The 13,221-nt window shown below is 40.3% G+C and overlaps 1 protein-coding gene across 1 annotated transcript in view; it reads right to left on the bottom strand.

Annotated features, from left to right (window-relative positions):
• Positions 1-6,313: 6,313 nt before the first annotated feature.
• Positions 6,314-13,221, bottom strand: part of si:dkey-103j14.5 (isoaspartyl peptidase/L-asparaginase) — a 54,357-nt gene continuing 47,449 nt past the window's right edge. The window contains exon 6 of the mRNA XM_060924829.1: positions 6,314-6,519. Within this exon, the coding sequence (XP_060780812.1) occupies positions 6,314-6,519 (206 nt within the window). The remainder of the gene's footprint in view (positions 6,520-13,221) is intronic.

Genomic DNA, 13,221 nt, shown 5'->3' on the forward strand with positions numbered 1-13,221 from the left:
AAACTAACAACTGAGCGGGGTCGCTCACGTCATTGCTCTCGTCTAAGGCCAGGGAATATAATGTGAATGACTCTGCTTTCTTATTCAGCATGCTAGCCAAGTCATCGTCAATCTGTTCAATGCGGCGAGTCACTGTCCTGCGTGATAAACTAATTTTTTCAAATTTGTCCTTGCTCTCAGGACACAAGATGCCTGCTGTCTCGATCATACATTCTTTAATAAACTCCCCTTCGGGGAAAGGCTTGCTGGATTTGGCCAATTTAAATGCGAGTAAATAACTTGCCTTTGTGCTTGATTCTTGAATGGCAGTTTGTCGGATGAAGGTGTTTTGCTGAGCCTGCAAACCAACTAGCAACCGCTGAGCTGTATTCGTCCGTTCTTGCGCTGACTGGTTGTTAGCATAATTAGCATGCTTGGAGGAAAAGTGCAGTTTGATGTTATATTCCTTTAAAACTGCAACCGTTTCTTTGCAAATAAGGCATACAGCCTTTGATCGGACTTCAGCAAAAAAAAATTTAGTTGTCCATTCCTTATTGAACACCCTGCACTCACTGTCCACTTTTCCTTTTTTAGGACCACACATTGTAAAGTTTTATCCTGTGTTCTCGAGATCATCAGTGGCACGGGCGCCAGAATGACTTCCATGGTACGCGCTGCACCACTCTGCAAATGTAATCTCGGGTGAATACGACTGACTGGAAAGACGGATCTCTAGAACACCTGTCTACGTGATAACACTGAAGCTTATATATATTAAATATAGATCTGCTCAATCGAGTTTATATGATTGTCTTCCGTGGGCCGGATTAAAAACGCCAACGGGCCGGATGTGGCCCGCGGGCCATAGTTTGCCCACCTCTACCCTAGAACTTTAAGAGACCAGTGGCGTGCACAGACATTTTGGGGGGCAAGTGCTCTGGGGGGGAAAAAGGGCACTTTTTTGCGCATGTGGAACACCTTATTATAAAAGTCTGAGATTTAACCCTCCTCTTGTGTTCATAATCATATCAAAATTTTGGGTATTTTTCTGTAGTTCCATCTTTAAAAAGTCTGATAAAGTCTGAAAGTCTGATCTTCCCGTCACTGACTTGAGTCTCAAGACTGTGTTTATTCACAGATTTCCGTGAGATCATCTTAAAATTTGTAACGAAATATACACACTCAATGGGCTCAACGGAGCTCTCCTTTATTTGCATAATGGCGTGCATACTAGCATAATGTGATATTCTTAATCATGTTATAAAAACAGGTCGGAATTGATGGAGAGTGGGGTTGCCTCAATGGTTTAGGCTACATTTAAAATGTTGTTCAGTTTGTTTCTCCATATGGAAAGGGAGCAAATAAGCTGGCAAAGGCTGCCATGTGCAGTTGTTTCTGTATGCGACGGGCTAGTTCACGACAAAATAATTACAGCTTGGGCTTAGAGGGCAAACAATACATTTTCACTCGATTCATGTGTTACCTGGCTGATGGGGCAGGGGAAGAGCTGACTGACTGCCCGATGTGTTGTCTGCGCTACGACAAGGCCGTGGCTTCCAGGACACTATGCTGCTGCAACCTCACATTGAATGCACTGCACGCTTGTTCACGTGACAGAGCAAGAGAGACAGAGGTCCGGTGTGTGTGCGGAGGGGGCACACATCAGGACATTATTTTCACACATGCTTTTAATGCCACGGCTTTTCTAAAAGATCATGTCGACATTGGCCTCAGTAAACTGTAAAAAAAAAAATTCAAAAGGGCACTTTTTTGGACAGAGGGCAGAGGGGCAGGTGCTTGAGCACCACCTCGTGTCTATCTGTGCACGCCACTGTAAGAGACAAATAGTATCAGTACCCTTATTTAAAAAATGCAAATTGCATTGTGGATGTCACACTAATTGTGAAAATGCCAGCTTGTCCTGGGGAAAGAGTCAACAATGGTAATGCATTTGCACGATAAGAACAAAATCTCAGAATTAGGGACAAAATGTTTAACAGGCTAAAAATGTCTATAAATGTGGATGGGGAGAAGAAACGCCACACAGCTCCATTTACAACCTTTTGTCTTAGCTCAGTTTATGACTAGCTTTACAATTTTGGGATTTATGACAGGATGTCTTATAGCTAATGTCATGTATCAACTTCTCACACATCAGTTTTTACAATCAAATAACATTTTAATAATAATATCTTAGATGAGAAGCAAAATCAATACATAGTTTCTCTGTTTAAATATACTGTAGAATTATTTATTCTGCAATGTGGGGCCATTACTTTTGCATGTTGTTTACTGCCTTGGACTTGAGAACATATCATTTAGTTTGATCTACTTCATGCAGAGATGGAAAGACTTTAATCTAGCAGCACTCATATAAATTAGTTGGAGCATCTTGAATAACATGTTTAATTCCACTGCATCTGCGAGTGATCAAACTGTTAAAGTTTCAACAAATACCACACTCAGTAGGCTGTCTGTTTATTTCATAATTACACATTTTCATAAAAGGTATATTCTGGAGAAAGAATAAAAATCATGCTTTTATGGGAAATAAGCAAAGGCCATTATTACACTCAAATACTGAATTTTGTGTCAGTTACCATTTATCCATTATATGATTTCAAAAATGATATCCAAATGTTCGAAATATTATTTTATAGATCACATATAAGCAAATAACAGCACATGATTTTACAGGACCATCGAACTCATCTGAGACAAGTAAAAGCCAATGGATGAAAACTGGAATGAAGATAAATTGCTTTAAAATATTTTCTGGAGATACAAACCCAGACCTTTTTAAAAAATTATTATTCTCATCTCATCTCATCTCATCTCATCTCATCTCATCTCATCTCATCTCATCATCTGTAGCCACTTTATCCTGTTCTACAGGGTCGCAGGCAAGCTGGAGCCTATCCCAGCTGACTACAGGCGAAAGGCAGGGTACACCCTGGACAAGTAAAATTATTATTATTATTATTATTATTATTATTATTATTATTATTATTATTATTATTATTAGTCCTTCTTTCTGCTCTTGGGATACATTTGACTTCATCAGTCATTATTCAAATATGGGTTTCTCTTTTTTTCCAAAAAAAAAGGGAAGGAACTGAAAAATGCAGCTAATGAGTCGACTAACTTTGATTTCTTTTATACTGAAGTTCAATAAGATAAGCCTATTATATGTGAGCGACTGAAGAAGACCTTTGGTGCCAGATTTCATTATGGGCCATTCTATCTCTCTTTTTTCCTTTTCTTTTTTTAATGATGTTACTAATTGGATCTTGAATCATTATTATGGGTGCTTTCAATTATTTACTCTATATAAATGAGACTGAAGTAAAGCAAGTTTGAAAATGTATCTAAATCATATTCAAATGCAAATAGAGTACTAAATCATGTAATGAAATAGTGAGATTAACAAGAAGAGGTGGACTGCTGCTCCAAGAAAATGTTGACTGTAAAGCATTATGAAATATGAATATAATGTAATGGGATAATGATTTTATAACACTGAAGTCATAACCACTATGTAATCTAGGATGACTGTATTGTACTAGTAGATTTTCAAAAGATAAATCAATGAATCCTGGATCCTGAAGAGAGAAATAGGAAATAGGTAAGTACCGTAATAGTACAATACAGTAAATAGTGCACAGCAATAAACTAAAAGCCTGTGAATTATTTTTCTTGGAAAAATAATCTATTAATGTAAAGTTGTTACAAAAACTCAAGAACAAGACCATCAGTGACGGCGTAGCTCACTCCGGCCCCGTCTAGTCCAGAAGGAACGATCTAAAGTGGGCCACGTTGCACAATAAATGTTGCAAGCTATATACACTATTTACAAGAAGAAGAAGTAGCTTTTATTTGTCACATGCACACTCAAGCACAGTGAAATTCATCTTCTGTATTTAACCCATCTGAAGCAGTGAACGCACGCATGCACACACATAAGTGAGCAAAGAGCACACACACATACCCAGAGCAGTAGGCAGCTATACTACAGCGGCCGGGGAGCAGTTACAAGCTATATATAGATGCTATATACACCCTAGGAATACCTACTTATTTGCCAGAAAGAATCCAAAACGGCGAGCGATTGACCAAAAAGTAGTAATTTTTGTTGAACTGCTCATTAAGGCTTAATTAGTCCATAACTTTGTTAATAATTGTAATTAAGCAAATCTGCATAGAAGTTATATGCACCCTAGGTACCCCTACCTTCATGCCAGAAAGAATCAAAAATCGGTGAAGAATTGAGGGAGAAGAAGCAATTTGTGTAGAAACTGCTCGTTAGGGCTTAATTACTCCATATCTCATCTCATCTCATTATCTCTAGCCGCTTTATCCTTCTACAGGGTCGCAGGCAAGCTGGAGCCTATCCCAGCTGACTACGGGCGAAAGGCGGGGTACACCCTGGACAAGTCGCCAGGTCATCACAGGGCTTACTCCATATCTTCATTATTAATTGCAATTATGCAAATTTGGGTAGAAGCCACATGCACCCCAAGCAGACCTACCTTCTGGCCAAAAAGAATAAAAATCGGTGAAGAAGCGATTTTCGGGAAATGTGGACGACGCTGGACAACACATGATGGCATAAGCTCATCACCTGCCGGCTGGATGAGCTAATAATGATATAAAGCAATGACAGATTCATGTAACATTTAAAGTTATATTAACTTGCAAAGTATCTCATTATCAAATAGGCTTAGCTTCATTGAGACAAGGTTTATATATCTCATCTCATCTCATTATCTCTAGCCGCTTTATCCTGTTCTACAGGGTCGCAGACAAGCTGGAGCCTATCCCAGCTGACTACGGGCAAAAGGCGGGGTACACCCTGGACAAGTCACCAGGTCATCACAGGGCTGACACATAGACACAGACAACCATTCACACTCACATTCACACCTACGGTCAATTTAGAGTCACCAGTTAACCTAACCTGCATGTCTTTGGACTGTGGGGGAAACCGGAGCACCCGGAGGAAACCCACGCGGACACGGGGAGAACATGCAAACTCCGCACAGAAAGGCCCTCGCCGGCCACGGGGCTCGAACCCGGACCTTCTTGCTGTGAGGTGACAGCGCTAACCACTACACCACCGTGCCGCCCCAAGGTTTATATATATATACACATATATATATATATTCATGTGACATTTCATACTGTATAGAGAAAGGATATAGACTACTTTTCAAACTAAATATATTAATTTACATTTTGAAGATTATGATTTATGATCATTATGGATATGACATCACAAAGACAGGCATTTTAGGGGGAAATACCATTTTAAGCTAATGTACCAAGTTAAGCTAACAACAAGTATGTGTAGATATAAATAATTGCTGTTTAGGTCAATATGTTGTTGCCTCTCTGTACATAATCTGTTTTTCCGATTGCCATCTGGCAGACATCCAGAGAATCCAGTCAAGTCCAACAAGGTTAAAGAACACATCTATATTGTATGCCTTATAATGTTCCCCATTAAAAGTGTACTGGAGCCTTGCCACAAGAAATTCAATGTATATATGACACACAATGCAAATGATAATTAAACTTATGTTATGGATGTCATGTATTTCAAACAGTCCTTCATTGACCACAGGAAATATGTGGTCATGTGAGTCAGTTGCGATGAATTAGCTAAACTAAGAATGAAGCATGAAATAATAAATCTGCTGCAGAATTAGCATTGTTGATGATGTGTAGAGAAATATAGCTCTTTGACAGCCTTGCTGGGTGAGAAATGCTGTCCTGGGCTATGGAATGCCTCGTAATCTTAAAATTCTTTTAAAAATCATATCAAGTTAAAGGGCGGCACGGTGGTGTAGTGGTTAGCGCTGTCGCCTCACAGCAAGAAGGTCCGGGTTCGAGCCCCGTGGCTGACGAGGGCCTTTCTGTGTGGAGTTTGCATGTTCTCCCCGTGTCCGCGTGGGTTTCCTCCGGGTGCTCCGGTTTCCCCCACAGTCCAAAGACATGCAGGTTAGGTTAACTGGTGACTCTAAATTGAGCGTAGGTGTGAATGTGAGTGTGAATGGTTGTCTGTGTCTGTGTGTCAGCCCTGTGATGACCTGGCGACTTGTCCAGGGTGTACCCCGCCTTTCGCCCGTAGTCAGCTGGGATAGGCTCCAGATTGCCTGCGACCCTGTAGAACAGGATAAAGTGGCTAGACATAATGAGATGAGATCAAGTTATATTTGGACCAAAGTAAGCAAGGTCATTTTTTTTGTCCTGAGCTGATTTCTTTATTCTTTTATGGCATGGTGACATAAAACTGAGCTGAACAAAGTACAAAAAAAGTACAAGAAATATGTTATCAATTCAGTGTTTCCTGAAACATTTCTCTCGGGTTTAAACCGTAGTGGAGACGTTCGCCCTTGAAGGCAGCCCAGGCCATGCGCTCTGTGGTGAACATCGCACTCCAGTCCCCAGTGGGAGACACAACTATGGCTCCTCCACCTCCATGAACACGCTCAGCCATATACTGCAGAGAGCATTCAGCTGCTTCACACACTGACTTTCCTATCACACATAAACAATCTTATTTAGTGTCACTCAAACAAACACATTCTGCAAAGAGCAGGTGTTTCATTATGCTAAATAAACTAACCATGAATCTCAGTGCTGCTTCCTTTATTTGATCTAAACTCATATAACTATGGGCAATGATAGTATCTGAAACATGCACTGAACATAATAATATAATACAATATGTTTCATATTATCTCACTTATTTTGTGTTAGATTGCATAAAACTGTGCATTATTATTATTATTATTATTATTATTGTAGAAGTAGTAGTAAGAATATTATTATTAAAAATATTAACTGTAATTATTATATACGTCATCATGTAGATGGCACAGTGGTGTAGCCATTAGCACAGTCGCCTCACAGCAAGAAGGCCCTGGGTTCGAGCCCCGTGGCCGGCGAGGGCCTTTCTGTGTGGAGTTTGCATGTTCTCCCTGTGTCTGCATGGGTTTCCTCTGGGTGCTCCAGTTTCCCCCACAGCCCAAAGACATGCAGGTTAGGTTAACTGGTGACTCTAAATTGACCGTAGGTGTGAATGGTTGTGTGTCTCTATGTGTCAGCCCTGCGATGACCTGGTGACTTGTCCAGGGTGTACCCCGCCTCTCACCCATAGTCAGCTGGGATAGGCTCCAGCTTGCCTGTGACCCTGCACAGGATAAATGGCTACAGATAATGGATGGATGGATGGATGGATGGATGGATGGATGGATGGATGTCATTGTACAACCCTGATTCCAAAAAAGTTGGGACAAAGTACAAATTGTAAATGAAAACGGAATGCAATAATTTACAAATCTCAAAAACTGATATTGTATTCACAATAGAACATAGACAACATATCAAATGTCGAAAGTGAGACATTTTGAAATTTCATGCCAAATATTAGCTCATTTGAAATTTCATGACAGCAACACATCTCAAAAAAGTTGGGACAGGGGCAATAAGAGGCTGGAAAAGTTAAAGGTACAAAAAAGGAACAGCTGGAGGACCAAATTGCAACTCATTAGGTCAATTGGCAATAGGTCATTAACATGACTGGGTATAAAAAGAGCATCTTGGAGTGGCAGCGGCTCTCAGAAGTAAAGATGGGAAGAGGATCACCAATCCCCCTAATTCTGCGCCAACAAATAGTGGAGCAATATCAGAAAGGAGTTCGACAGTGTAAAATTGCAAAGAGTTTGAACATATCATCATCTACAGTGCATAATATCATCAAAAGATTCAGAGAATCTGGAAGAATCTCTGTGCATAAGGGTCAAGGCGGGAAAACCATACTGGGTGCCCGTGACCTTCGGGCCCTTAGACGGCACTGCATCACATACAGGCATGCTTCTGTATTGGAAATCACAAAATGGGCTCAGAAATATTTCCAGAGAACATTATCTGTGAACACAATTCACCGTGCCATCCGCCGTTGCCAGCTAAAGCTCTATAGTTCAAAGAAGAAGCCGTATCTAAACATGATCCAGAAGTGCAGACGTCTTCTCTGGACCAAGGCTCATTTAAAATGGACTGTGGCAAAGTGGAAAACTGTTCTGTGGTCAGACGAATCAAAATTTGAAGTTCTTTATGGAAATCAGGGACGCCGTGTCATTCGCACTAAAGAGGAGAAGGACGACCCAAGTTGTTATCAGCGCTCAGTTCAGAAGCCTGCATCTCTGAGGGTATGGGGTTGCATTAGTGCATGTGGCATGGGCAGCTTACACATCTGGAAAGACACCATCAATGCTGAAAGGTATATCCAGGTTCTAGAGCAACATATGCTCCCATCCAGACGACGTCTCTTTCAGGGAAGACCTCGCATTTTCCAACATGACAATGCCAAACCACATACTGCATCAATTACAGCATCATGGCTGCATAGAAGAAGGGTCCGGGTACTGGACTGGCTAGCCTGCAGTCCAGATCTTTCACCCATAGAAAACATTTGGCGCATCATAAAACGGAAGATACGACAAAAAAGACCTAAGACAGTTGAGCAACTAGAATCCTACATTAGACAAGAATGGGTTAACATTCCTATCCCTAAACTTGAGCAACTTGTCTCCTCAGTCCCAGTGGCGTGCACAGATAGACACGAGGTGGTGCTCAAGCACCTGCCCCTCTGCCCTCTGTCCAAAAAAGTGCCCTTTTTAATTTTTTTTTTTACAGTTTACTGAGGCCAATGTCGACATGATCTTTTAGAAAAGCCGCGGCATTAAAAGCGTGTGTGAAAATAATGTCCCGATGTGTGCCCCCTCCGCACACACACCGGACCTCTGTCTCTCTTGCTCTGTCACGTGAGCGAGCGTGCAGTGCATTCAATGTGAGGTTGCAGCAGCATAGTGTCCTGGAAGCCACGGCCTTGTCGTAGCGCAGACAACACATCGGGCAGTCAGTCAGCTCTTCCTCTGCCCCACCAACCAGGTAACACATGAATCGAGTGAAAATGTATTGTTTGCCCTCTAAGCCCAAGCTGTAATTATTTTGTCGTGAAGTAGCCCGTCGCATACAGAAACAACTGCACATGGCAGCCTTTGCCAGCTTATTTGCTCCCTTTCCATATGGAGAAACAAACTGAACAACATTTTAAATGTAGCCTAAACCATTGAGGCAACCCCACTCTCCATCAATTCCGACCTGTTTTTATAACATGATTAAGAATATCACGTTATGCTAGTATGCACGCCGTTATGCAAATAAAGGAGAGCTCCGTTGAGCCCATTGAGTGTGTATATTTCGTTACAAATTTTAAGATGATCTCACGGAAATCTGTGAATAAACACAGTCTTGAGACTCAAGTCAGTGACGGGAAGATCAGACTTTCAGACTTTATCAGACTTTTTAAAGATGGAACTACAGAAAAATACCCAAAACTTTGATATGATTATGAACACAAGAGGAGGGTTAAATCTCAGACTTTTATAATAAGGTGTTCCACATGTGCAAAAAAGTGCCCTTTTTCCCCCCCAGAGCACTTGCCCCCCAAAATGTCTGTGCACGCCACTGCTCAGTCCCCAGACGTTTACAGACTGTTGTAAAGAGAAAAAGGGGATGTCTCACAGTGGTAAACATGGCCTTGTCCCAACTTTTTTGAGATGTGTTGTCATGAAATTTAAAATCACTTAATTTTTCTCTTTAAATGATACATTTTCTCAGTTTAAACATTTGATATGTCATCTATGTTCTATTCTGAATAAAATAAGGAATTTTGAAACTTCCACATCATTGCAGTCCGTTTTTATTTACAATTTGTACTTTGTCCCAACTTTTTTGGAATCGGGTTTGTAATATAATTTTATTTATTTATTTATTTATTTATTTATTTATTTATTTATCATTAGTGTTCTTACCAATACCAAATGACTACTACTACAAGCCCAAATCTGAAAAAGCTGGGATGGTACATTGAAATTAAAACTGGAAACGGTGATTTGTAAATAATCTTTGACCTGCATTGCACTCAAAACAACGTAACAGCACATTGTGACGTTTTATCTTATGAATTTTATTGTTGTTGTTTTTTCAAAATGAACACTTGTTTCAATTTTCATTATTGCAACACATTTCAAAATAAACGTTGGGACGGTAGAGCATTTATCACTTTATAATGTTGCCATTCCTTCTCACAGCACTCAAGAGATGTTTAGGGACTGAAGACACCAAGTGATTCAGCCTTTCAGGTGTCATTTTGTCCCGTTCTTCCTGCAAACACGTCTTCAAGTGTGCAGCAGTACAGGATCATCATTGTCATATTTTTCTTTTTAAAATTCATTACACATTCTCTATTGGGGACAGAAGGAACAGGTACCCTCTTCTTCCACAGCCCTGCCTTTGTAATGTGTGCAGAATGTGGTTTTGCATTGTCTTGTTGAAATATCCCTGGAAAAGAGGTCATCTTGAAGGCAGTATATGTTGCTCCAAAATTTCAAATGTACTGTTCTGCATTAATGCTGCATCATAGAAGTGTAAGTTACCTTTGCCAAGGGCACTGACACAACCCTATACTATGACAGACCCTGGTTGCTGGTACCAGTCTGGATGGTCCTTTTCTGTCTTTGGTCCAGACCACACATTGTGCATTTCTTACCAAAAAAAAAGCCTGCAATGCTGATTAATCTGACTACAATACACATTTAACACTGTGTGATGGTCCATCCCAGATGCCTCCAAGCCCAGAGAAGTGAACAGCACTCCTGGACACAGTTAACACCAGGCTTCCTTTTTGCACAGTAAAGTTTTAACTGGCATTTGTGGCTGTAACTCCATATTGTAGTGCTTGACAAAGATTTGCCAAAGTAATCCAGAGCCCATGTGGTTGTATCAGCTGTAGATCGGAGATCAGGGGTGTTCAACTGTGTACCTTTGCCCTTTATCTACCAAAATTCCTCCAGATTCCTTGAATCTTTTCATGATATATTATACACCATAGAGAGCAAAATATCAAAATCCCTTCATATCTTTCTTTGAGTAACATCATTTTTAAACCTTGCAATTATTTTCTCATGCATTTGTTGACAAACTGGAAATCCTCAGCCCTTCTTTGCTCCTCAAAGACTACTCCTTTTCTGGATACTGATTTTGTACCAAATCATGATTACAATCACCTGTTGACATCACATCATTATTTAATTGTTTTAACTCATTACTAGCCCTAAATTGCCACCGTCCCAACTTTTTTTCTTTTTGGAATGTGTTGCAGATCTCAAGCATAAGAATGGATGTATATTCTCATCTCATCTCATCATCTCTAGCCGCTTTATCCTGTTCTACAGGGTCGCAGGCAAGCTGGAGCCTATCCCAGCTGACTACGGGCAAAAGGTGGGGTACACCCTGGGCAAGTCGCCAGGTCATCACAGGGCTGACACATAGACACAGACAACCATTCACACTCACATTCACACTTACGGTCAATTTAGAGTCACCAGTTAACCTAACCTGTATGTCTTTGGACTGTGGGGGAAACCGGAGCACCCGGAGGAAACCCACGCGGACACGGGGAGAACATGCTGGATGTATATTATCAAATTAAATAAAGGTGACCAGAAACAAACAAACAAACAAACAAACAAACAAACAAACAAACAAACAAACAAACAAACCCACCATTGGGTTTATACTGTCTGCAATAAAATATGCATCAAAGTAAATTTAGAAATCACTTCTTCCTTTTTTTAATTTGCATTTTCCATACTGTCCCAACTTTTTTCTGATTTGGGGTTGTACTACTACTACTACTACTACTAATAATAATAATAATAATAATAATAATAATGACCTCATTATTATAAGGGGACGTTCTATCAGGGGGACCCTTAATGGTCCTATGTAGAGTCTTACAACATAGGGTTTCCCTTTCACCAAAAGTTCCAAGCCAAACCCTTCAATATAGCTAGAACCAACCAAACAGACTTTTTTTCTAGGATTCATTCTGTCCTTTGTTTGACTGTTCCAATTCCCAGTAAAACAGAAAAAGTCTCCGGATTTCAATTTGCGCCCTGCTGTGTGATAAAGCAGTGTAACCTGGTAGACTCCATGGACACAACATCATTCAGACAGAGAATGGTATAACACAGGCTCAAACTAGTGGAAGAGTTCAGGCATTTATTCATTGCAGGTGCCATGGAGCAGAGCACTGTCTGGAAAAAGATAAATGGCAGACACTCTGCCTTAGAAGTTTCCTCTTGGTTTGACTCATGCACAAACACATTTCTGACCGTGGCAAGAAACCAGAGAATATGTGCATTTTAATCAAAGAAGCAGCGATTTTACATGAAAGACTTGGCATCGGAAGCCATCACAGTTCCCAGAGCCAGATGGAGTGGCTCGGTTGCTATGCGGAGGCCGGTGTTTAAAAGGATAAACATGAGGACACAGAGTAAAAAAGTGAAGCGGCTCTGTCCATTTCTACAGTCATTACTGCAGAAATCACAAGCAAACAATAGCCTGCTGACCCTCCACAAACACACTGCCTCATTATCCTCTACTAACAGTGGCTGTCTGTCTGAACTCCTCCCCACTTACACACCAATTAAAATGATTGGCAATGGCAGTGTCAGATCTGCATGCCACACACATTAGCATGGCATGCTCATGCAAAGTCTGAAGATGGTGTCGCTCTGGAGAGAGATTTTACAAAGCACTGCCTGCACAACATATATGTAAAAAAAACAACAACAGCAAAAGGCAAGCTGAGAAAGAGCACAACAATGCCCAACAGGATTTGATAGTGACGTGAAGTTCACATGCTAAATAGGATGCACAACGTGCATGCTGTTTAGTGTTAAAAAAATAAAAATAAAAAAGGAATCAGCCAAGTGAAGATGCCTTTAGTACAAAAGTTTGAAAAATGAATGCTTACTTTTGGAGCTAGATTGCATACATTACATATACAACCCCAATTCCAAAAAAGTTGGGACACTGTGTAAAACATAAATAAAAACAGAATGTGAAGATTTGCAAAATTATGGAAACCCTATATTTCATTGAAAATAGTACAAAGACAACATATCAAATGTTCAAACTGAGAAATTTTTATTGTTTTTTGAAAAATATATCCTCATTTTGAATTTGATGTCAGCAACACGCTTCAGAAAAGTTGGGACAGGGGCAACAAAAGACTGAAAAAGTTGTATAATGCTAAAAAAAACCCCCTAATTTGGTTAATTGGTAACAGGTCAGTAACATGATTGGGTATAAAAAGAGCGTCCCAGG

Source organism: Neoarius graeffei, chromosome 7 (assembly GCF_027579695.1).
Source record: "Neoarius graeffei isolate fNeoGra1 chromosome 7, fNeoGra1.pri, whole genome shotgun sequence".
NCBI lineage: Eukaryota > Metazoa > Chordata > Actinopteri > Siluriformes > Ariidae > Neoarius > Neoarius graeffei.